General features: G+C 41.9%; 2 protein-coding genes across 7 annotated transcripts in view; one reads left to right on the top strand and one right to left on the bottom strand.

Annotated features, from left to right (window-relative positions):
* DDIAS (DNA damage induced apoptosis suppressor) overlaps positions 1-5637 on the top strand; it is a 54429-nt gene extending 48792 nt beyond the window's left edge. For all 3 annotated transcript variants that reach the window (XR_009504602.1, XR_009504601.1, XR_009504600.1), the window contains exons 8-9: positions 2726-2883; positions 5570-5637. The gene's annotated coding sequence lies outside the window, so the exon portion shown is untranslated. The remainder of the gene's footprint in view (positions 1-2725; positions 2884-5569) is intronic.
* The window catches only part of RAB30 (RAB30, member RAS oncogene family), a 77296-nt gene that overhangs the window by 2730 nt on the left and 49676 nt on the right, over positions 1-24890 (bottom strand). For 2 of the 4 annotated variants that reach the window (XM_059930701.1, XM_059930704.1), the window contains 4 exons: positions 14250-14461; positions 12435-12535; positions 9010-9093; positions 2674-2857 (listed from right to left, as the gene is read on the bottom strand). In XM_059930701.1, the coding sequence (XP_059786684.1) occupies positions 2674-2857; positions 9010-9093; positions 12435-12527 (361 nt within the window). In that variant the 5' untranslated portion in view covers positions 12528-12535; positions 14250-14461. The remainder of the gene's footprint in view (positions 1-2673; positions 2858-9009; positions 9094-12434; positions 12536-14249; positions 14462-24890) is intronic. The other 2 variants (XM_059930703.1, XM_059930702.1) reach the window with 1 other exon arrangement.

Genomic DNA, 24890 nt, shown 5'->3' with positions numbered 1-24890 from the left:
TTCAAAATATAAACAAACTTCAATAGTTGCTTTTGGAAGACTAGGAAACCAACTCATTACTTTGGAAAGTAATAAATGGAAAAGAAAGAATCAAGCATTTTTCTTGACTGTCCTATGAGAACAGTACCTTGGAATACCAACTATAAAGTATATCTGCTAAAACGAAAAACAAAACCTGACCAGGCTCTAGATTTACCTACATATCTGCCAGAAATTTAGGTGATAGAGAAACATATCAAATGACACCACCAGGGTGAAATAACAAAATTCAGACTTGAAAACTCCACAGGACAAACAAATGCTTTAACAAATAAATTCCCAGGGAGCAAAAATGGAGGGATAAGCTACAGCTAAAAGGAGAATCAAAAGACATAAAAATTAATTACAACATACAGACCTTATTTGGAGCTTGATTTGAATAAATTTTTGATGGATGAGTCAATCAAGGAAATTTGAACATTGCCTAAATTTTTGATGCTATTAAGGAACTTAATATTTTTTAGGTGTGAAAATGGCATTGTGGTTAGGTTCTCTTTTTAAAAATTTTTTATATCTTTTATAGAGATACACACTGAAATAATATAAATTGAATTAATATGACATCTGGGATTTGCTTCAAAATAATCTGAAGGTGAAGGCAGACAGAAGAGATGGGGAAAAGATAAAATAAGATGGGCTATGAGTTGTTAATTGTCAAATCTGAGAGATAGGTATATGGGTGTTCATTATACTGTTTTCTTTATTTTGCTTATGTTTAAATTTTTCAATAATAAAAAATTTTTTAAAAGCCAGTGCGGGAGCCGCATAGCACAGGGAGATCAGCTCGGTGCTTTGTGACCACCTAGGGGGGTGGGATAGGGAGGGTGGGAGAGAGACACAAGAGCGAGGAGATATGGGGATATATGTATATGTATAGCTGATTCACTTTGTTATAAAGCAGAAACTAACACACCATTGTAAACCAATTGTACTCCAATAAAGATGTTAAAAAAAAAAAAAAAAGGCCAGTGCTGGAACTTTCCTGCTGGTCCAGTGGTTAAGAATCCGCCTTCCAATGCAGGGGAAGCAGGTTCAATCCCTGGTCAGGGAACTAAGATCCCACATGCCACGGGGCAACTAAGCCCTCGTGCTGCAACTACTGAGCCCGTGTACCACAACTACAGAGCCCACGTGCTCTGGAGCCTGCACACAACTAGAGAGAAGCCCATGCACCGAAACGAAAGGTCCTGCGTGCCACAACTAAGATCCGATGCAGCCATAAATAAATAAATAAACTTTTTAAAAATAAAAAATAAATAAAAAGGTAGTGCCTCTTTCATACTGAGCTGACTGATTATGTCCCCTCATATCTTCATTTAACTTCCTTAGATAGAATCCCAAGTAGTAATGCTTTGACTCATGTTCTCAAAGGCTTTATGTCCAGAGTGGAGGGCTTTCGAGCTCTTCACAGCAAAGGTTCTCCAGTGTGCAGGAGGGTTTTCAGGACCGAGCATGGAGCATTAGCTCATAGAGAGGCAGATACTTAACCCAGCAGCCTGAAGGAAAAATCCAGCAATCTGTTACAAGGCAGCACATTACAATTGGATAAACACAGGCTTTGAAGTCAGTCTTACATGCTGAGTGACCTTGGGGAAAGAACTTCACCTGTCTGAGCCTTGCTTTCCTCATCTGTAAATTTGGGATCATGACACATAATATTCCTAATATGATTCCTGGCACATATACACTAGCTATAATGCTTTCTATAAAGTGTTTAACTTACTGTTAACCATGATTTTTAACTTAATGTTTCTGAGGTTCTCTACTGGATTTCCAAAATTCAGGTCTTTCTAGAATATACAACAATGTTCCTTCTTAGGAAGAAAACTTTTTTTTTCTTTTTTTTTTTTGGCCACACCGCACAGCACGCAGGATCTTAGTTCCCTGACGAGGGATCGAAACTGTGCCCCCTGCAGTGGAAGCTCAGAGTCCCAACCACTGGACTGACGGGGAATTCTCGGGAAGAAAACATTTTAACAACCAAATATTATTAACATTTTTCCATCACCAGTAGAGGATTTTTAACAATCTAATCTGTTTCGCCACAATTTCATTTCTAATGGGTGCATTTGTCACCACAAAAAAAAGCACGAGTTATCTTCTGCTTTCCCCCCGTACTAAATAGAGGTTCTACCCTCCTACAAGAGGAAACAAGCTGCAGAATTTCCCTTATTCTTTCTGAAAATTAGAATTTTTCAAATCAGTATAAATGTAAGAAGGGAAAAAATAAACCAAAGTCCATTTTTTAGGCAAAAAATAATTGCTTCAATAATGAATTCCTTATCAACATAGATATATTTTACTTCTAGACCAGCAGTTTCCATGGCCTAGATTTTTTTTTTAATGTTTAGCAGCCCACATAACTTTCATGGCAATCCACCTTCTTCCCTAGAGCCTGCACTGATAGGAAAATCAATCAGCAACATTTTCTACTTTACTTTTCTATACCATCACTATGGGATAGGATCTATTTCATTTTCTCTTCAATTTCATTTAGAAGAACTGAATGTTGACCACATGAATCATACAGCTGTAGACTATACTCTCGGAAGGTACCAAGGCACGTGGCCTTATGTGATTATAAATTCTCTGATGCTCACAAATCAATGTCCCTCCTCACTAGTCCTTACTTACCCACTAGCACAGTGATGACCTTGTTGCTAGCATATTGTTCTATCTCCCGCAGCCACTCAGGAAGGCAACGGAAGGATTCCTCACAGGTTATGTCATAGGTGAGGATCAAGGCATTGGCGCTTCGGTAATAACTCTGGGTGATGGACCGAAATCTCTCTTGACCTGCTGTGTCCCAGATCTGAAGCTGTAAAGGCATAAGAGAAGGATCAGGTTGGTGAAGCAAAAAAGAAAGACAGCACTGCCTTGCTTTAGTTTAGAAACAGAAGCACCTTCACCCAAATAATTTCATGGTTATTTTTTGCCCTAAGAAAAAGGCACCTACAATTTTTTTAAAGATTTGTTGGGTGAGCCTGGTTAAAGATAGGGATTCGCTTTGATTTTTGTTTTTTTCTTTGTTAAATTATTTTGAGTTTCCCCTTTATTCTTTTTTTTAAGGCATTTAGATTATTTTTGTATAACTTCATTTAAAAGGTGAAATTAGGGTATTTATAATCTACTTAATTTTTATTATAAGCCTAGTTCCCATAAGAATTGCTTTTTTTATCTGTAGACTCTTCAATGCTCATATCTTTAATTTTCCATTTTGTTTATTTTCTAAATCAGAAAGTATATTCCTATGTCTTGTTAAAGCTTTACGTTCATATAACATATTTCAAACGTTCTCCTTTTGGTTATAAGCAATCCCCTCTATTCTTTATAAAAATTTTAAAAAAAGACAACCAAACTATTGAGCACTTACATGCCAAGCTCTATTCTAAACACTTTGCATAGAATAACTCACTTAACCCTCACAACAACTCTATGAGGTAAGTACTATTCCTATATCCATTTCTTATGTGAGGAAACTAAGGCACAGAGAGATTAATTAACTTGCTCAATGTCTCACAGCCAATATGTCCTAGAGCAGATTCAACCAGGCAGTGTGGTCCCAGAGTCCCTGCTCTTAATCATAATGCCCTATTACAAAAGTCGGGATCCAGGGCAAGCTGTCACTGTGACTGTTGGCATTTCAGTCAGCAACTGGAGAGGGAAAAAAAATCCATTCAAATGAATATATTAAGGTATTATCCTTGTTAATGAAAACAGGAACAATGCCATGGCAGGCAAAGAAAATAATTTCCCTCCACCACTTGTTAAGCTCTGTGACCTTGGGCAAGTCACTTAATCTCTTTAGGCTTCTTTATAAAAAGAAGTTAATAATATGCAAACCTGCTGAAGTCATTTACCTGATGGTTCTAATAACAAAGAAGGCAAAACACTTTCTCACTTCAACCTGAATTTCCCTGCACAGAGCAGACCTCTGAAAGAGAACTCTTCCCCAGAGCGACTGCTGAGTGCAGAACAAATCCGAGGCCTTGAAAAATCACACCAACAATAATCTTCTCTTCTAACTGCATCAATTTCACATGTCACAAAATGCCTTCACCCCCATTAACAGAATATCATTTCCTCAGGGGAGACCTTCTGGAACCTTCAGATTAGGCCAGGTTCCCCATCCCCACCCCCAAATAATCTCTCCTGCAACCTACCCTGTAATTCTCCCTCACAGCACCTGACACACTTGAATCACTTAGTTACTTGTAATAACTTGTTTCAGAACCGTCTTCCTCACTAGACTGAAAGCTTCATGAGGGGGAAGCTGGGGTCCATTTTACTCTCCGTTATCCCCTAGACCAAATACAGTGTCTGGCAAAGAGTAAATGTTCAAATATTTATTCACAGTCTCATTTCATCCTTACAACAACCCAGTGAGGTAGGCAAGTTTATGCCGCTCTTTCATTACTCGCAAGGCTGGGACGCAGACTCCAGGCCTTCTGACTCCCAGGAGAGGACTCAGTCCATACACCGTGCTGCTTTGCTGCCAGAGACTGATTTAAATGTACATCTGCATCCAAAGAGGATGAGGCAGTTGGTATCACCCTCTGCTCAGACCAGTTTAGCTGAGGAGACTGATGAGTGACCGGTGGTCCCTGCCACCAATCAGCGGCACACAGGCTCTCCTTTGATTTGGAGTCACAGCTGCCCTTTGATGATGTACATGAAAGCCTGTGTATGCTGAAGGCGACCATACAGATGTTACAGCTTTTGCCAGGACAAAAGCTACTTCTCTTCTCTGCCTCAAACCTAGGGACATGGTTCCCCTCTGCCAGGCTGTGTCGTAGAACAAGAGACTTATTTTAATGCCACACGGAGCCTCGAAAAATACTTGTGATTGGATTTAATACTGCCAATCATTAGAAATCAGTATGTTCTCATGACTGGCACATCTTGAGAACAGCTCTGAGAATGAAAACCACTGAGATATTTTCTAGAATAGTGACTGTATGTCTTGGCTGAGATGTAGGCTGTTTTCCCAAAGGGGGCTGCCTGTTTCTAGCCTTATGGTTAATTCCTGAGGAGATCCATATTCCACTGCCTTTATTATTCAACTTGGTTTCACTATTCTCTCTGCAATTCATTTGCTCTTTTTCAGCATTTATAGATCATTAACAGATGCAGAACTCTGTGCTAAGCACAGAGAGGATGCAAAGATAAATAAAACACGATCCCTGATCTCAAAAAGCTCCTAGTACAGGGAGGATGAATACATAGTTGACTAACCATGGTAAGATATGAGATGTTTTATTAAAGAGGGGCCAGCAGGAGAGTGTCTCCTGGTGTTAGTCTTATGTCCATGAATATGTTCTCAATACCACTGCCCTGGGCTTTCTAACCACTCTCACCTCCAGTATGGGGCTGCACCGTTGTCTACTCTCTTCTTTGTACCATCACTTACACCTCTATTGCCTCACTGCTACAAGAACGTACTGCAATCATTGGTTTACTACTATGTCCCCTTGTTAGACTAGGTTCTCTAAGGGTAAGGGCTGCCTCTTATTTAACCTTATACCCCTAGTGCCTTCCTAAAACAGGCCATGGTACGTGGTGGACACATTGGAATGATGGCTAACTGAATGAACAGAGGATGGTGGAATCACAAGGAAGGATGGATTCATTCTGCTTAAATGATTAGCAGAGTATTAAAGAAGATTTCACAGATGAAACGTTTCAGCAAGATGACAGTAAGTTACTAGGGAACAAAGATGCTTTACCTAACACAGTGCCTGGCACAAAGCATCCACTCTAACACAGGATGGCTGGATAAATGAAAGGATGGACAGATGGCTGAAAGAGGAAATACATATGCATACTTTCAAGACTTTCCTATCTATGCAATATATACCTGATGAGAGAAAAATCCAGCAAATCTTCTACTTCTATTATAATTAATATCCTAAGGGTAAAATGTCATAGACTGAGCTTAGAGTTTTGCTTATTACTCATTAATTTATGATAGGCTTAAAAAAATCAGTGGTTAGGAGAAAATTCTATATAAGTTTTAATTATATTTTCTACCCAAGGTCACCTTCATAATACAGACCACTTTAAGAGAAGGGCCTCCTCCTCAACTTTGCCTCTACTGATTTGGCACTAAGACTTAATAGCTATGAGAATCTTTCTAACACCTTTGCTTAGCTGCCTGTGATGTTGGGAGTCATCCTAGAAAGAATGGGACTTGTAGGAGAGGCTGAGGGTGGATGAAGAGCAGTCAGGAGAGAAACCGGGGTTCTGGTCCTGCCCTGCCACTCGCCAGGTGGGTGATCCTGTACACGGGTGGATTCTCTTTCCATTGGCTCTATGGGGCCCTGAGAAAGCCTGCAAACTACTAGCAAAACGACACTTAACTCTCACCAAGAAGAGGTATTCAGTAAATGTTAGAGAACACCAACAATAATAAGACAACAACTGCTTCCTTAGTGAAGCCTGGGCTGCTCTCCTCACGTGTCCAAGTGTTAATGAGACCCTTGGACTAATGTGGTTGAAGAGGGTCATTTTCTATCTTGATTCTACATCTACGGCTAGAAAAAATCGCAGGCAAATTAATTAGGACTGGATTTCGGAGATGAACCAACTCTCACTTCTCATAGACGAAGGTCCAGAGGCCTAAAGTGATGATGGGAACGGGCACTGTGCTGTGATACAAAGATGAGTAAGATATAAACCTTGTTCTTGGGGAGCCTGTGGTCTCGTGGTAGAGTTAGATGCTATAAAAAGATGGATTTTAGCTGAGTATAATAAGTACTTAAAAATGAGGTTATGGTTCACGGAAAGTGGCATAAATGTAATACCTAAATCGGGATTCAGGAAGGAAAAATAAGCCTGTTCTTTAACAATGGGGACTCTTTCTTATTCACTGCTATCTATTCCCAGGGCCTGGCACATGGCAGGCATGAACCTTTCTGGTCAAAGGAATGAACTCATACATATATATGTATATAAATGGGAAACCCAAATATCTGGAAATAAAATGCCTAAAACAGAAGTTATCTTAACCCAGCTCCTTGGGATGGCACCACCTGCCTCTGCTGGAACAAGAGAGAACTACAAGTGGCTCTTCCTGCCGCCGCCTCTTGAGCGCACACTCCTGGCTCCCTTCTCTCCCCACCCAGCTCCTTCTCACCACCCCAATGCACAGTTTTTCTGACCTTTCCAGTTGGCATTTATGTGGATTCCACACCCTGCTTTTATTTTCCAGAGCTCCCAGCTCTCCATCACTATTGTATTTGGTGTAGATGTCTTTGCAGTAAAAAAAACCCCTTTGAAGAGTCAGGGCTGGAAGAGACACTAGGAAAGATTCTGTCCCCCACTCAGGAGCCTCATCCTAAACACATCTCTGTATGTCTGTGACATGCTGTAAGAGCACCCCGTAGCTTCTCTGCCCTTCCTGAGGCATCTGAAGGTGGGAGTGCAGGTACCTATGGGAGAAGGATGCAAGTGACATGGACTCAAACTTGGGATGCTGAGGTTGGGATCTGGCTGGAACTCTGATGCCATGGTTCTCACTGTGCTGCTGATGCCAGGGTCATCCCTTCTTTCCATGGGACTCAGCTCTGAAAGATCTGACCGTGGAATTTCACTAACTCTGAGGGGCACAGTGCCAAAGATCAGTATCTCTACCCTCCTTCCAAGTAATTTAGTCTTTTTTTTTTTTCTTCTTTTTTGGCCACACCACGCGGCGTGTGAGATCTTAGTTCCCTGACCAGGGATCGAACCCATGCCCCCTGCAGTGGAAGCACAGAGACTTAACCACTGGACCGCCAGGGAAGTCCCCCAAGTAATTTAGTCTTACTGCACACTTCTTTCCATCACCTCCCTCTCTCCTTGCTCCGAGATAATGGGCTTACTATGCCTTCATTCTCCCCTGCTCTCAGAGCAGTAGAGACCCCTGCCAGGGAGGCAGTGGGGTGCACTGGCCCACACAAAACCGGTTCAGATCATGCCTACCTCCCTTGCTAAACTGTGTAGCCGTGGATAAATAAGTCACTCAACCTCTCTGAAAACTATAAAATGAAGACAATTTATCACTTACCTCACAGAGTTTACAATAAGGATTAAGTTAAATGTAAAAACAGGTAGCAGGGGGATTGATGCATATTAGGCACTCGAAAAATACTACCTCCCTTCTCCTGTTACTGAACTCAGACACCATAGCTCATATAGGTACCAAACCATCCAGAGGCCACAAAGGGGACGGGGCAGATCATGGACCCTTCCTGGACCCTTCATTTAGTATTTCTCCCTTACTAGGGATAGGGGTAGGGTGGTAGACAGAATAATTCTAATAAATGATTCATACAACAGAATGACCCATAATGAATGTAGGAATCGGGAGGCTCTTTCATGAAGCTGCTATTAAGAAGAAACAGGGAGCTCAGGTCCGTGCTCTGTGATGACCTAGATGGGTGGGGGAAGGGAGGTCCAAGAGGGAAAGGATATATGTATACACATAGCTGATTCACTTTATTGTACAACAGAAACTAACACAACATAGTAAAGCAATCATACTCCAATTTAAAAAAAAAAGAAGAAATAGCTTTGCATAATGGCCCAACTCAAGGGATCCCCCCAAAAAATTTCTTCCTTGTTTTTTTTTTTTGGCCATGCCACACAGCATGCGGGATCTTAGTCCCCTGACCAGGGATCGAACCCATGCCCCCTGCAGTGGAAGCACAGAGTCTTAACCACTGGACCACCAGGGAAGTCTGACATGACAAGAGACAGGACAAACTTGCCTTAGCTCTTCTCTCGCTGTCTTCCCATTTGTAAACACATCACCCATAACCCCTTCCTGCCCCTATAAACGGAAGAGAGGAACTCTGTTTGGAAATAAGCTGCCATGGCTGAGTATGTTATTTTCACTGTGGGTTTCCATTAGGTGATTTAATAAATGTTGTGAAAACACTACTTCCTCTCACACAACACAATGAAACCCTTATTGAACACTTAGTATCTTACCTTTACTTTTTCACCATTAATCTCCACTGTCTTAATCATAAAATCAACTCCAATTGTGGCTCCTTGTCCTGGGGGGAAAAGACCCTAAAGCAGAAATAATAGAAAATAACAATAAGCAAATCTTTCAATTAAATGAGATTCTCCCCCCACCCCACGCCATTACTACCCATCACCAGCTCCTTCCTTTGGCTGAGTTAACTGGTAGAAGAGAGAACTCTGGTTAGTGTCATGGGAACCCTGTTTAATTTAACTTTGTGTGTATGTTTTGAGGGGAGGAGAAAGGAGGGTGAATGGGGGAGAGAGAAATGCTGAAAGAAGAAGGAAGGGGAAAGGTGGACAAAGAAAGGAGGAAGCAGACAGAGAGGGTAAAGGAAGAGAACTGGGAAAGGACGGGGGAACTGACTTCAAAGAATGAAACAGAAAAATCAGACTCAAGGATAAGACACGGAGCTGCAGGGATGAGACTGGGATGGTCTGGGTGGGGGCAAAATGGACAGGTGCTCTAAAAGGTAAGATCAAGGAAGATTAAAACTGGCTATTAGTCTAGGGCATGGACAGCCATGGGGGTGAACAACCAAGATGAAAAAAGAAACAAGAACTCAACACAAGAAACATGAATGAGACAGTGACCCTTTGAATTTCCATCTGCCCTGACAGTGATAACTATTTCTGTACCATACAGATATAACTATATGAGATCAGGGCCAATGACCCTGGGAAGATAACTGAAGAAAAGCAGTCATCCAGGGAGACAGTATAGTAGAAATAGCACCAAACCAGGAGACAGCAGCCTAAGGAGCTCTGAGTGACCTTAGGCAAACCAGTCCTTCTCTCTGGTCTGATGTAAGTATTTCAAAACAAAGCTTTACATCAAATTGGAAGCTGAACTAGAAAGGTATGATTTTAGTAAAATTACATGTATAATGTAATTTAATGTCACATAATATTTCCCTAAGCTTAGGGAGGGAGTTGAAGGTGGAAGGAATTCTATCAAGAAAGAACCCTTCACCTAGTTTCTCTTCCCTCTTCACATTCATACTCCAGAATTTCCAGAAATTAAAGTAAAATGGACTTTATTAGCTCTGGGAGCTAAGACTGGGGCATCTTTAATTAAGTCCATTCCCTAACAAGAGAGTTCTTTAATTAAAGTTTGAACTTAAAAGACTGAGCATCAAACCAACAGAAACTGTTCCACTGCACGTCTGCAAAAGATGTAAATATAAACATTCATAACTTTGCTTACAAATATTGAGTCAATTTTCTTCTATTTTGGTTTGGCTCAAACACAAGGCTGCCAAGCTTCAAGTTTATAGCTCCAGCTGTTTTGCAGTATAACAAATGCCAAAAAATAAAACAAATCCTTCCCAGTGTCTCCCTCATCATTTCGTTTCCCAATTCCTCATGCCTCAAAAACAGCTGAATCCAATTCATTTTAACTGTCTACTAAATAACAAAACTAAACATAATCCTGTCTATGAAATATGAACTTTGGGGGGAGTTGAGGGACTGGGAGGGGTAAAAAGTAAACAGAAAAGAAAAATAAGGGGTGGTGTGCTTATTGGTAAAAATTACTGTTTAAAAAGCAAAGTATTTTTACCCCTAATGACCAGAATTATGCTTTTAAAAAGAAAAGCCAGACTCCTATGGTCTCAGAGGTTAGAACATGTGAAAGATAAAAAATATCACGCTGTGAACCAGAAGATCTGGATTCTAATCCTAGCCTTGCCACTAACATGATATGAGATGCTAATAAGTCATTTCATCCCTCTAAGACCTGAGTTGTTTACCTATAAAATGAGAAGAGTGGGCTGAAAAGTCTCTAAGGGAACTTTCAGTAATTAGACAAGGTCAAGGGAACTTCTGACAAAAGGACTGAAAACTTTACATCTCTGCAGTCTTGTCCTCCTGCCAAAAGCAGAAAGGTTACTAATGGTAGGGGGAAGTAAAACCAGTTGGAGTTTCCAATATTACGCCATGGCGGTTGACTGAGCCCAGATGCCTGTCAGCTTGTTACTTTTGATTTCACCAGGCCATGGCTTAGTAAAAAGTCCTATTCTGCGTTCATTATCATGGGAAAAACCTTGACATTTCCAAAGGTGACTCTCTGCCCTCAAGCTGTTTGTGTTATCCAATCTGTCTCTCCAGTTTTCCAGAGAACCACAGACTGTCAGAGCTAGAAGGGGCCTTGGAGATCACAGGGAGGCAGGAAGGCTCAGCAAGGGGGCGGAATTTCCCCAGGCTCACGGGGCAAGAGCTGGGACGAGGGCCTGTGTCTCCACTCTCGAGCCGGTGTTCTCTCCTGGGCACCAGGTTTCCCTAGGCCTTAGACAGAAGAGCTATTCTCAACCTTCCCCATTAGCGCTTTATGAAAATGCAAGATGCATGCATGATAAATCCTGAAAAGGATGCCATTCATAATTTTCCAGGAAAACACAGAAGAAGGTCAACCTCAGAATGATTTCCCACCCATTTCTGTGTGAAATCAGGTATATAATCTCTGGCAGTAATTCTCAAAAGGGCAGCCCCAAAGGGAACTTGTACTTAGAACAAATGATAAAGACTCAACCCAGAGGGAACATTTAATTTAGTTCAAATAGTCCTTCACTGTTCTCATTTCATTCCCGTGGAACAGATTAGAAAAATCAGCATATCTGGTTCTAAACCAAAACGATTTGATCAGTTTTCTGGGAGGAACTGAGAGGGCATCAGCAGGGAGCTTGAGTGGTTTAATTTGAATTTGAGTTTTTAAAAAGTTAACATTTAGGTTTAACTTGACATCCAGATTCATTTGTTTCCACCTTTGGATTATTATTAACAGTAATCTTTCTTTTTTTATCTGATAAGCTATTTTTGATACTGCGGACTGAAAGCAAAACCACTAACCGCTTTCACTAAAAGAAGCCACGAGAGGCGTGGGAGGGCTGGTGGAGACCCACTGAGCCGTGCTCCCTGGAGACGGTTCAGAAACTCTAGTCTATACGAACTCTTACGTATAAAATAAATAAGCTGTGAGGATATATTATACAACACTGGGAATACAGCCAACATCTTATAATAACTATAAATGGAGTATAACCTTTAAAAATGGTGAATCACTATGTTGTACACCTGTAACATAATATTGTACGTCAACTATACTTCAATTTTTTAAAAAGTCAAAAGAAAAGAAAGGAAAGAGCAAAGGATATTTCACAGAGAAAACAGTGGTCATGTTCACCGTTGCTGAGACTTCAAATAAGATGAAAATTTTTAAATGTAGAAAAAAAACCCTCTAGACTAGGCTATGGAGCTGGTACACTTGCAAAGGGCTCATGAAGCAGTGGCAGCCAAGAGGCTGGCATGGGTACCACTCACTCATCCTGTCAGGATCCCCTAACCCCGAAGGCCAGACGGAAAAACCCGACCCCAGACTTCAGAGTTCTTACCTGAGTGAACCGTCGGACTAGGCACGTCTTCCCCACACCAGCATTGCCGATTAAAACAATTTTAAACAGGAAATCATAATCTTCCATACTCATTTACACAGCTGCAAGGCAAACACAGGCACGAGTGAGATGGGCCTGGTCAGACTTGCCCACAGAGCTCAAGCTGCACCAGCCCGTCTCCTCGGGAACAACAGGGCTGACTCATTTGAGGAGCAATTTAACGCTCCCCTCTGGTGACCCTGCCAGCGAGAGAGGAACACAGGTGTTTGGTCACAGACGGACTTTATTCCTTCCCAGTCACCTCACGCCACAAAGAGCAAATGACACAGATGTCATTTCACCTGGTAAACTTTATTCTTCCAAGCAGTCAGGTCACAGGTCTCTCATGTGATAAGATGTTTTCTTTTAGCAACAAAAGGAGATTGCAAATCTCTGTGCAGACAAGCTGGGGGTGCAAGGAAGCAGAGTGAAGGGGAGCCCATCCAAAGCTGAAAGGTAGTTTATGTACATGCTGTGAGTACCTCTGGGAAGAAGGGCTAGAAACTGGGAGACTGAACAAAGGGAGGAAGCTTCCAGTCTCCTGCAAGTCCTGGAGGTCTTGGGGTCTTACCAGTGGGAGTGACCGCCATCTTCCCTTCTATCACCACCCCGCTGCTGTACACCTCCTGCCAGCCTTGCTGATGCTGCAGTATCTCCCAAGGTGCTGGTCTTTTCATTCCCATAGGCTGTGTACATGGTATTTCCTCTACCTGGGATGCCCTTCCGCCCACCCTTTCTGTGTTGTGAAGTCAACCCTTTAAGGACCAATGCAAGCATCTCTTTCTCTCTCAGTTTTTCGCTGATCTTTCCCCAATAAACACGTTCATCATTCCTCTGTGCTGAAACTTCATACAATTATTTGTTCAAACGTCTGCCTCATCCTTGAGGGAAGGGATGATGTCTTTCAGCTCTATTTTCCTAGCCCATGGGACAGAGTTACGCTTAGTAAATATCTACTCTGTAGAATTAAATAATTAATTAATGGACCTATGGCTGAAGTGTAGGCCTTAGTTTCTTAATTGCGCTAAAAAGAATACTACCTGCTCTGTCTACTTCAGAGGACTGTGGTGCAGATTTGAAAGAAAAAAAAAAAAACTATACAAAAGAGCCTTGGTTACCCATAAAGTCCTATCCTGGTAAAAACAATTATTGTCTATTGAGTACCTACTACAGCACTGTGCTAGTCACCATAGGAAATACAGAGATGAGACAGTCTCTGCCCTTGAAACCAACATGAGAAAAGTTAAAAAACAATAACAGGGCTTTCCTGGTGGCGCAGTGGTTAAGAATCCACCTGCCAATGCAGGGGACATGGGTTCCAGCCCTGGTTCGGAAAGATCCCACATGCCGCAAAGCAACTAAGCCTGTGCACCACAACTACTGAGCCTGCACTCTAAAGCCTGCAAGCCACAAGTACTGAGCCCATGTGCCACAATTACTGAAGCCCGCATGCCTGGAGCCCGTGCTCTGCAACAAGAGAAGCCACCACAATAAGAAGCCCGCACACCACAATGAAGAGTAGCTCCCGCTCGTCGCAACTAGAGAGAAAGCCCGCGCACAGCAACGAAGACTCAACATAGCCAAAAATAAATAAATAAATTTTTAAAAAACAATAACAAAGTTAAATAAAATTGAAAAAACCAGAAGCGGAGTTCATTTCATAAGGTGAAGGCAGAGCAAGCCCGAGGGACTCTGGAGGAAGAGGAAAAGGATGATCGGCGAGCCCAAGACGGTAAGGGTGCCGTGGAGGCTAGAGCAGCCCGGCGTCACTCCTACCAGCCAGCTGAAGCTCAAAGGGCTGAGGGTTGCAGGGTGGAAGGATGGAAGGAGAGTCCACTGCACTGAGACTTGTGAAGGAGCCAGGGGAGTAGATTCCCTGTGTGCAAAGGTGGTTTCTATGCAGATTCCAGCGATCCTTGGAAAGATGACTGACAGCCAAGCCAACGTGCAGGTGGCAGCCCAGGGGGTTCTGTCTCTGTTCACTGGGACTGTGAAGGAAAAATATCCCTCTGTCAAGAATCTGGGTCCATAAACGGTCACTGAACTCACTATATGCCAGGCACTGTACTTGGCACTTTATGTCTATTTCCATTTGTTTTTACAAGTTTATGAGGCTGGTATTTTATGTTAACTGTTTTGCAGGTGAGTAAATTGAGGGTCACCCAAAGTCATAAAGCTAACAGCCAGACTTCAAGTTCAGAAGGTATACATGCCATCAAAAGAAGTCTCACTGCCATATGCTCCCACAATCCCCTCCCCCGCCCTATAGTAACACCAAGTTTTACTGTACTTAATTATTTATATGTGTCTCACACTCCAAGATCATCCCTCAGCTTGCACGCGCATGCACACACACAACGGTGAGCAGCATGAGAGCAGTGAAGTTTCTGTCTGAGTCCTGACCCCAGCCCCTCCCTATCATCGTCATTGTCACCGTCATCATCATCATCACCTCATTCTTTATTATTAACTCATTGATCCTCACAACACTCCTATCAGGTGGACACTATTAGCATTCTAACGTGACAGATGAGGAGACTGAGGCACAGGAGAAGTTAACTAAGAAGTCATTAAGGTCCTACTTAACGGTGGGTCCCACTTCACTGATGGAAGTGAAATTCAAACACAGATAGCCTGGGTCCAGCTCCCACATCCCTGAAGCACTGCCCTACGGCGCCCTTCACAATGCCTGGCTTATAATAGCATCTTAAGAAAGATCTGAAGAAATTGAATGATGAAGGGTAAGACTCAATAAGTGTGATTTCCTTTTTCTCTTCCCCTCTGGCTTCAAATCCAGAACTCTTTCTACCACACTGTAGCAGTTTAAATAAGAATCAAGGTCAGACTCTGGCTAAAAACGCAGGGATTAAAGCTCAATAAAGCTGTTAAAAGTGGAAAGGAAATAAATCTCAGGGCTAGGTGCAAGGAGAGCAGGAAGATGTGAGGCTCCGTGGCTCATACACGGACCACAACTCACTGCTTCCTAAGTCAACAAAAAGAGAACACAGTACTGGGCCACATTCTTTTTCTGTGCTTATTTCTCCATCTTTGGCAGAGGTCAAAGAAACAAAGCAGAGAATCGGGAGAAGAATGTCCAAAAATAAAGACCTGAGACACAGGGCTCCTAAGAGAAGGTCAGCAGTGCCCAAATTATGCACCTTCAGGGAAGGAAGGCAAAGAGTTACGTGGCCAGAGTCACGTTCACAGTCAAGTCTCGGGTAGTGACCACCTGGAGCAAGCCACAGACTAAAAGTGAAGGCCCTTCTCCTTTCTACAAGAAATCACTTCAATGCTCCGTTGAATGTTTTTTAAAATAAACTTCTGGGGGAAAATGTGTCTGGTCTCTAAAAATGCAGGCTGCCTGTGGCTAAGGCTGGACTGTAAACTCCAGGTTACTGGCTGTGGTTACTGTTCTGTTTCTAACAGAAAACACATTGCTGGATGAAAAGCTCACAAGAATCTCTGGAAACTACGCTCTGAGGAAGCCTTTCTGTTTGGGAAGTAATGTAACAGCTCAGGCATCACCAATCACCAAGTGATGAGACAGCATCCGAGGAGGGGGATCCCACTCAGTGGCAGTTAGTTACACGCAGCCCTAAAACTGACAACAAAAGTTGCACCTTGTCTGGGGAGCAAACATGTCACAAGATATGCTACTGGCCAAGCACAGTTCTATGAACTGTATATTCTATTATTGTTCATAATAGCTGACACTTAATTCAATGTTTATTATGTGCCAGGTATTCTTCTACATGTATTCACTCATTTAATCCTCACAACAACCGTAGGAGGTAGGGTATTATGATTACCATCCGTAATCATAGCAGAGGGAACAGGCACAAAGAGTTTATCCTAAAGTCATGCAGCTACTTAGTCTCAGGACCGGGACCCAAAGACAGACCCATCTGACTCCAGAGCCCCGCTCCTACTGAAACAGGATACTGCTGCCCCCTGACTCATGGTTGACAGCGTTGCTATAACTGTCATGAGGGCTGCAGGGTCAGCTGAATGTGCCCCGAGGTCCCTTGGAGCTGCAGTGTTCTGGAACCTCCCTGGTCTAGGAGCAACGCACCCACACTGAAAGGACCACACACTGATTCTAGGTCATACAAGCACAGTTCCTCGTGATGCCCTCCAAGCCCAGGTCTCTTTTAGGAGCTGGACCCAGACTTTCCCTTGAAAACCACACCCACAGTTCAGTCACCATTTGTCCCTGTAACCCAGTATCGGCACAGGGAACATAAACGGGAACACTACTCAGATAAACAAGCCAAACCTCAAATATCATCAGCACAATAGCTCTAAATAAATGGATATGTACAGAAGATTCAAAAAAGGAAAAATAGATGAAGAAAAGAAGAAAATGAGTTTAAAAAAGATAAGGAAACAAGATGTACTATGAAAAAGCTTAAAAGAAAAGAAAACATTCTAAGCAATGTGATTTGGCAACATAAACCATTTATCAAAGTGACCTTTTTAAAAAACAAAACAAACTGTATTCACTGCTGTACATCAGAACATTTTTTCCCCTTGCCCTTTTGGGCTCAGGGTAACAGATAAAGTCAAGGCTTCTGGTGAACACAGGGCCAGATCCCTGCCCTGCCTTCTGCCCCCCAGCCCCTGCCCAAGAAAATGATACTCGGGGGACTTGTCCTTGTTCAAAAACCGTGTGTCTCACACAGGTCCTTTTCTCTTTCAAGGTCTCAACCTTGGTCTATAAATGGAGGGGGTGGGTGAACAGGTGCCAGGGCCCCTCCTAGGACAGCCCCTCCCCAGGACAGCCCCTCCCCCAGGACGGCATGTGCTGCCCCTTCTCTAACCCAAAGAGGCAGTATGAGTGCAGAAGGAAACCAAGAGACCTGGGTCTGCCAGAGAGCCGTGTAAAGTTTCCTCATCCCTAAAATCGGGATGGTATTAGAACCTACACCACTGAGTTGCTTGAGAGGCAAATCAGGTAATATATGGAAAAGTGATACATAATCAAATGTATAATAATCACTACCAAATGTAAAATAGATAGCTAGTGGGAAGCAGCCGCATGGCACAGGGAGATCAGCTCTGTGCTTTGTGACCACCTAGAGGGGTGGGATAGGGAGGGTGGGAGGGAGGGAGACACAAGAGGGAAGAGATATGGGAACATGTATATGTATAACTGATTCACTTTGTTATAAAGCAGAAACTAACACACCATTGTAAAGCAATTATACTGCAATAAAGATGTTAAAAATATATATATATATAATAATCAAAAAAAATTTTTTTTCCTTAACCCTCTGACAAGAGTCACATATACTGATTGCAGAGCACATAGCCAAACAAAAAGGAAAGAAAATCACCTGGGGAAAATCTTTTTCCCTACCCACACCCCACCTGGGCGTAAGTACAGTTAATATTTTGGCATACCTCCTTCTAGTTTTTTTAATATATATATTCTCACATCTATGTGTTTTTTTTAATTTATGGATTTTTTAAACAAAAACAATCATAATATTACAAAAAGTTTTTTTGTTTTCTACAGAGTGCTATTTTCCCAAAACCCAGAATCAGAACTCACGGTCTATAAAAAGAATGGACACCCAGAATGCCCATCAGCATTCACTCAACATTTGCTCCTATGACCCTAAAAACTCAGGAAGGCGGAGGGGGAAGATAGTGACATAACTCTGAGAAATACTAAATACTATAACCCAATGTTGGAGATTTAAAAGGTTTTGAAAATTTCCACAATGAAGAAAACTGGCTAACGGTTTAATCCAGGATTTACCAAACATGACTTTAGCTGAAAAATCTTTTCTTATATTAATACCTTTTAACATCGCTTGCTACTAAGCCTCCACGAAACATTAGTGTGGTAAATGCTATTTTATAGCATTTGAAATCAGGGCTACCCAGGTAGGGTTGCTAGAGGGAGGGAGGGAAGAAGGAAGGAAGAGGAGACCTAGTTAAATTTCAATTCCAGATAGCAACAAATAAATCTTAATATGTTTGCTCCAAATATTACGTGGGACCTATGAATAATTTTTTAGTATATAAGTATGACCCAAATACTTCCTATGACATACTTATACTATAAAATTATTAGTTGTTTATCTGAAATTCAAATTTAACTGGGCATCCTATATATATATATATATATATATATATATATATATATATATATATATTTTTTTTTTTTTTTTTTTTTTTTTTTTTTTTTAGGCTGAGCTGGGTCTTCGTTGCGGCACACGGGCTTCTCTAGTTGCGGCGCGCAGGCTCAGTAGTTGTCGCTTGTGGGCTTAGTTGCAGTATGTGGGATCTTAGTTCCCCAACCAGGGATCGACCCCGGGTCCCCTGCATTGGGAGCGTGGAGTCTTAACCACTGGACTGCCAGGGAAGTCTCTGGGCATTCTATATTTTATCTAGCAACTCCTACCCAGGGAAAATTTGACTCATCAGGTCTAGTAGAAACAGAGGCCCTAAGCACAACCCCAGCTGTGGAGGAAGATGGGCAGGACATGAGAAACATCAAAAACAACCAAACAAGGAATAAAAAAGGGCAGCAAGTAACATCTGAAGAAAGCATTACTGAGCTGGGGTTCTTCAGAATCTGGGCCAGACTCCAGGGACTGGGTTCAGACTGGCACACAGGGCTGAGCAAGTGAGTCTCTCCCTCCTGGACAATCCCAGGGCACTGTGGACCTCCTCCAAGTACATATCCCCACGTGCTCTGCCTGGTGGAGGGGGCCATGCCCTACACGTCTATTGCTCCTACTGTCTGTCCTTAAAGACAAGGACCACGCTTCAACAAGATACTCGCGTCTGCATACTCCCCTGGCTGTGTTCAAGAAGTATATGATGAATTGGAACTGTTTGATCTGTCTTTTGCTCTAACAAGGTTCTGTCTCAGGAAGCTCATTACTGCTTAATTACTAGAAGGCAATTACTCAACATTACTTTAATCAACTGCTGCAGCTCACTTGCTTTACATCAGCTGCTAATTTCAAGTTACTGTAAGTTAATTATTCTTCTTGGCCAGGGATGGCAAACACCCACCTGTGCCGTGGCTCCTCCTCATTCATCAGGCCATAATCCCCAGCATTTTTGCAAGGCCCTTTACAGTTTACCCAATGCTTTCACAGACATGATCTAATCTGGACCTGCCAACAAGAACTGGTTCTTATCATTCATTAGGCAGGTGAGGAAACCGAGGGTTTAGGTGATGAAGTGATTCATCCTAAGTCACACACTGGTGAGTTGCAAGGTGACCTCTGTATCCTACGCACCTAGAACTTCTCCCCCTTGCGTGGACACACTGTTTTCCCAGGTTCCTGGGTATTTGGAACATGATTTGAACACTTACTATGTGCCAGGAACTGTGCTGTTTCCATATATAATCTTATTTAACTTTTTCAACAACCTCATTAGGTAGGCTTATTTTTTTTTAACATCTTTATTGGAGTATAATTGCTTTACAATGGTGTGTTAGTTTCTGCTTTATAACAAAGTGAATCAGCTATACATATACATATATCCCCATATCTCCTCCTTCTAGGTAGGCTTATTATTCCTATATATAGATAAGGAAACTGAGGTTCAGAGAAGTTAACCTATTTGTTCAAAATTACACAGCTAATGAGTAAAAGTATCAGGATTCAAAATCCATGTTTTTCTGTGACAAAATTAAGTTGGAACTCTGTGAGAGTTATACTAAAATAAATTCCAGGTGGATTAAAGATTTGGATTTTTAAAAATGAAAACATGAAAGTGCTAGAAGAAAGCAGGATATACATAAATATATAAATCTTAAAGTGGGGCAGGCTTTCTAAGAATTGCTCAAAATCAAAGCCATAAAATAAAGATATTGACCCATTTGACTAATTTTTTTAAAATTCTGCATTGCAAAACAGTAAAAGATAAACTGACTAAAATACCTAAAATGCATATAACTAAGGGCTAATTTCCTTAAATGCATAAAGAGTTCCTACAAATCAATAAGAAAAAATGAATAACCCAATAGAAAAAAAGGGCAAAAGACATGAGCAGATAGTTTACAAGAAGGAAATTAAAATGGTACTTACATTTAAAAAAAAAAAAGATCACCCTCACTCATATAGTTTGAGTAAGTTCAAACTATAATGAATTTATAATTATAAATAATAATTTATAATGAAAACTATAATCAATTTGTAATCAGAGGCCATTTTTCATATCAGATTGGCAACATTCACTCTGTATTGGACAGAGTGTAGAGAAATGGGGCATTGAATACTGCTGGTGGGAGGCAAATCAATGCAACTTCTATGGAGGGCAATACTGAGTTAAAACTAAAAGGGCTATTATAACCCCTCTGACCCAGCAATTCCACTCCTAGGAATCTATCCTACACTTATACTGATACACATGTGCCAAGACACATGGAGTAGGATATTCATTACAACAATGTTTGTAATAGCAAATATGAAATCAGCCTAAATCCATCAGCAGGAAAATAGTTGTACAGATTGTGAAAACTGTACATCAATATACCACGCAGCCCACTATGGATATCTGTAAGATACATTAAGTGAAAGAAGCAAGGTAGACAATGGTGTGTATAGTACGAAAGGAGGGGCATATAACTATTTATCTGCATATTCATAAAATATCTCCAAAAAATACAAAAGAAAACTAGCAACAGTGTTTGCTTCTGGAGAGGCTGTAGTATGTAGCTCTTTCTGGGAAAGAAGATAACCTCTAACTCTTAATAGACTCTGCCCTTTCATTCAGTCTACAATAGTGCTTAAAAGGCAAAGTAGTTGTCCTAATACAGAGAAAGGGGCCCTTTTAAAAATATCTGTTTGGGGTGCTCTGTCTCTTTTTGCTTTTCTCTTTGTCTGCCCTGCTGCACCCCTTCCTGTGACAGAGACTCAGGAAGGAATGTCCCACCCAGGTTCTGCAGTTGCTTTTTCTAGTTCATGGTGTATATTAAAACATGTCTCAGAGCAGCGAGACTCGACATGGTAGGCTCACTCTTTCACATCAACATCCCTTAAAACCAAGTACCCATCGTATGACAGCCAAATCCAATGGACATAAAAATAGTCTATTTGTGTCACTAATAAAAACAAAACTCTCGCCCATGTAAATCATGTATTACCACTCAGAAATTACTCTCACTGTACCCTGACACAGAATCTTCCTGAGGAAGCAGGAGAAGCCTGTCCTTTTCTCCCCATTTCACAGAAATGGCATTTGAAAGTAGGAGAGTGACTTGCCTCAGGCCACGCAGCATGCAAGCAACAGAGTCAGAAGAGACACGTGGGTCCCCTGACTCTAAATCAGAGCTGCTGCCAGGACAAATAAAGTCTGCAAATATAAATCCCTGCTGGGTAAGGCCACAGGCCTAACCACCAATGGAAGCTGGCATGGACCCGTGGATGGGAGGCAGGTCAAAAGCAGCCCTTGGCTTGCTTGCATTGGGAGGGATATTACGTCCAATAAAAGGAATCTCGAAGAGAGGAAAAAGAAAAAAAAAAGCAGCCCTTGGGAATAGTTTTATGACATGCAAAAATAAATAAATAAATAAAGTAGGCCTGAGATCTCCACAATATTACTTTCAAAACCAAGACAATAAAATATTTTACCTTCTTGTTTGTACATATTGTCTTTTATATTTTCCTATTTCCTCGAAATACAAAATGGATTTGGGATACCGGACAAAGAAGAAAAATGAAAAGTAATCCAAGAAACAGCATTTCATCAGAATGTTAACCAAAGCACACGTCCAAATAATCTTGTTTAAGTAAACAATGCTCTTTCACCTTCCACAGTGAGAAGGTGTCACTGCCCTGAGCCCAAATGTGTTTTCCCACATAGAAGTGAGAGGAGGAGGGAGGGCCACTGCTGAGGACCCACTTGGGCCCCCATTCAGTTCACTCCCCAGGCAGAGCTAATTTGTTTTGTACCACAGCACCTGGGGGCAGGTGCTTGCCCAAGAGCCTTGGATGCACCTGGTAGTAATGGCACCTTGATTTCCAGGGGAAAAGGAAGATACCCTTCCCACTCATTAATCCCTTTCCAAGATTGGGAGCATCAGTCTGCAAAACATGTTTGTTGCACTGATCTAAAAAAGGCCTTCCCCAGACCCAACTTGCTGTTTCCAGCTTCTGCACAAGCCCAGGCCAGGCTCCCTCTATTGTTCTCCTCCAACAATAAACAATACCACCCGCAAAGAGCTCCGGGGGAGGGGGGGAGAGGTTTGTTCCCCCCCACCCCACCCCCGTCGTGTTCTCTAAATGGGGGATTGTGTCTAATCTTTCCTCTGCAGAAGCTTTCCTGCGCCTGTTTGGCTGCACCGGAAGGGCCTCATTATCAGCATCTTTAGGCTCCTCCCCCAGGGTGAGCACACAGTGAGGCCAGCCAGGAGGCCAGAGGTCACGGCTGCAGCCCCAAGCACTTCCCTCTGCCTTAGGGACCCAAGGCAGACCAAGGATGGGGGTTATCTCCTTCCCTGTCACTCCAGGCTGGACCCTACCCTCAGCTGTTTAAACTGATTCCCTCCTCACTGGAAGCAGGAGACAAAGGAAAAGGAAAGCAAGTGTCCACGTGCTCTATGACTCAAACGGATGAGTCATAAAATGTAGCAATTCTCCCAAGTTTATCTCCCAAGATTGTGCCAGGTCCTGTGTCAACACAGGAGAATGACTATTTGCCTAGAACTTAGAGGCTTCATACACACCAGCCCATTTCATCCTTGAAACAGCCTTTTAGGTGGGATTTCGTAGTTACCTGCAATAAGCTTTTACATCTATAGAGCACCTCAAGTTTGCTAGGTGCTGTCCTGTAAATTATCTTATCTGCATCCTGGCAAATTCCTATCTGGAAGATGGGGGTAGAAATTCTCCCCCAGCCTGGTCCCCCAACACACACATACATGCACACGCACACAGCCTGCCATAAGCCATTTGTCGCCAAGGCCTACAGATGTGCTGTCAGAAATGTATCTTGAATACTCCCCTCTGCACTACCTTTGTCTCTACCGCACCAACCTGACTCAGGTCCTTGTCACCTCTCACCCAGCCAGTGATGTCTAAGCAGGTGAAGTATAAAGCGGCACAACTTTCCTCACTAGCAAGTTTTCAATATTTATCAAAAGCCTTAACAACATCCACACTCTTTGATCTAACAATTTTGCTTCTGGGAATTTTCCTAAGGAATGATTCCAAGATGTGCACAAAGGTTTATTCACAGCAGCGCACATAGAAAGTACATTCCAGTATTACTTAGAATAGATCCCCAAAATGGAGCAAGTAAAGCCTCTATCCAACAATGGAGAAATGGTTACACTTTTACTGAGCAACATTATATAACATTATGAAATATATACTTGGAAGAAAATACAGTTTTTAATAGATCTTTATTGGACTATAATTGCTTCACAATACTGTGTTAGGTTCTGTTGTACAACAAAGTGAACCAGCCATATGCATACATATAACCCCATACCCCCTCCCTCTTGAGCCTCCCTCCCACCCTCCCTATCCCACCCCTCTAGGTGGTCACAAAGCACCAAGCTGATCTCCCTGTGCTATGCAGTTGCTTCCCACTAGCTATCTGTTTTACATTTGGTAGTGTATATATGTACATACCACTCTCTCACTTCTTCCCAGCTTACCCTTCCCCCTCCCCGTGTCCTCAAGTCCATTCTCTAGTAGGTCTGCGTCTTTATTCCCGTCCTGCCCCTAGGTTCTTCATGACCTTTTTTTTTTTTTTTTTAGATTCCATATATATGTGTTAGCATACAGTATTTGTTTTTCTCTTTCTGACTTACTTCACTCTGTATGACAGACTCTAGGTCCATCCACCTCACTACAAATAACTCAATTTTGTTTCTTTTTATTGCTGAGTAATATTCCATTGTATATATGTGCCACATCTTCTTTATCCATTCATCTGTCGATGGACACTTAGGTTGCTTCCATGTCCTGGCTATTGTAAATAGAGCTGCAATGAACACTGTGGTACATCACTCTTTTTGAATTATGGTTTTCTCAGGGTATATGCCCAGTAGTGGGATTACTGGGTCATATGGTAGTTCTATTTTTAGTTTTTTAAGGAACCTCCATACTGTTCTCCATAGTGGCTGTATCAATTTACATTCCCACCAACAGTGCAAGAGGGTTCCCTTTTCTTCACATCCTCTCCAGCATTTATTGTTTGTAGATTTTTTGATGATGGCCATTCTGACTGGTGTGAGGTGATATCTCATTGTAGTTTTGATTTGCATTTCTCTAATGATTAACGATGTTGAGCATTCTTTCATGTGTTTGTTGGCAATCTGTATAACTTTGGAGAAATGTCTATTTAGGTCTTCCACCCATTTTTGGATTGGGTTGTTTGTTTTTTTGATATTGAGCTGCATGAGCTGCTTGTAAATTTTGGAAATTAATTCTTTGTCAG

This window comes from Balaenoptera ricei, chromosome 8 (genome assembly GCF_028023285.1).
Source record: "Balaenoptera ricei isolate mBalRic1 chromosome 8, mBalRic1.hap2, whole genome shotgun sequence".
NCBI lineage: Eukaryota > Metazoa > Chordata > Mammalia > Artiodactyla > Balaenopteridae > Balaenoptera > Balaenoptera ricei.
This window is presented reverse-complemented; position numbering and strand designations above follow the sequence as displayed.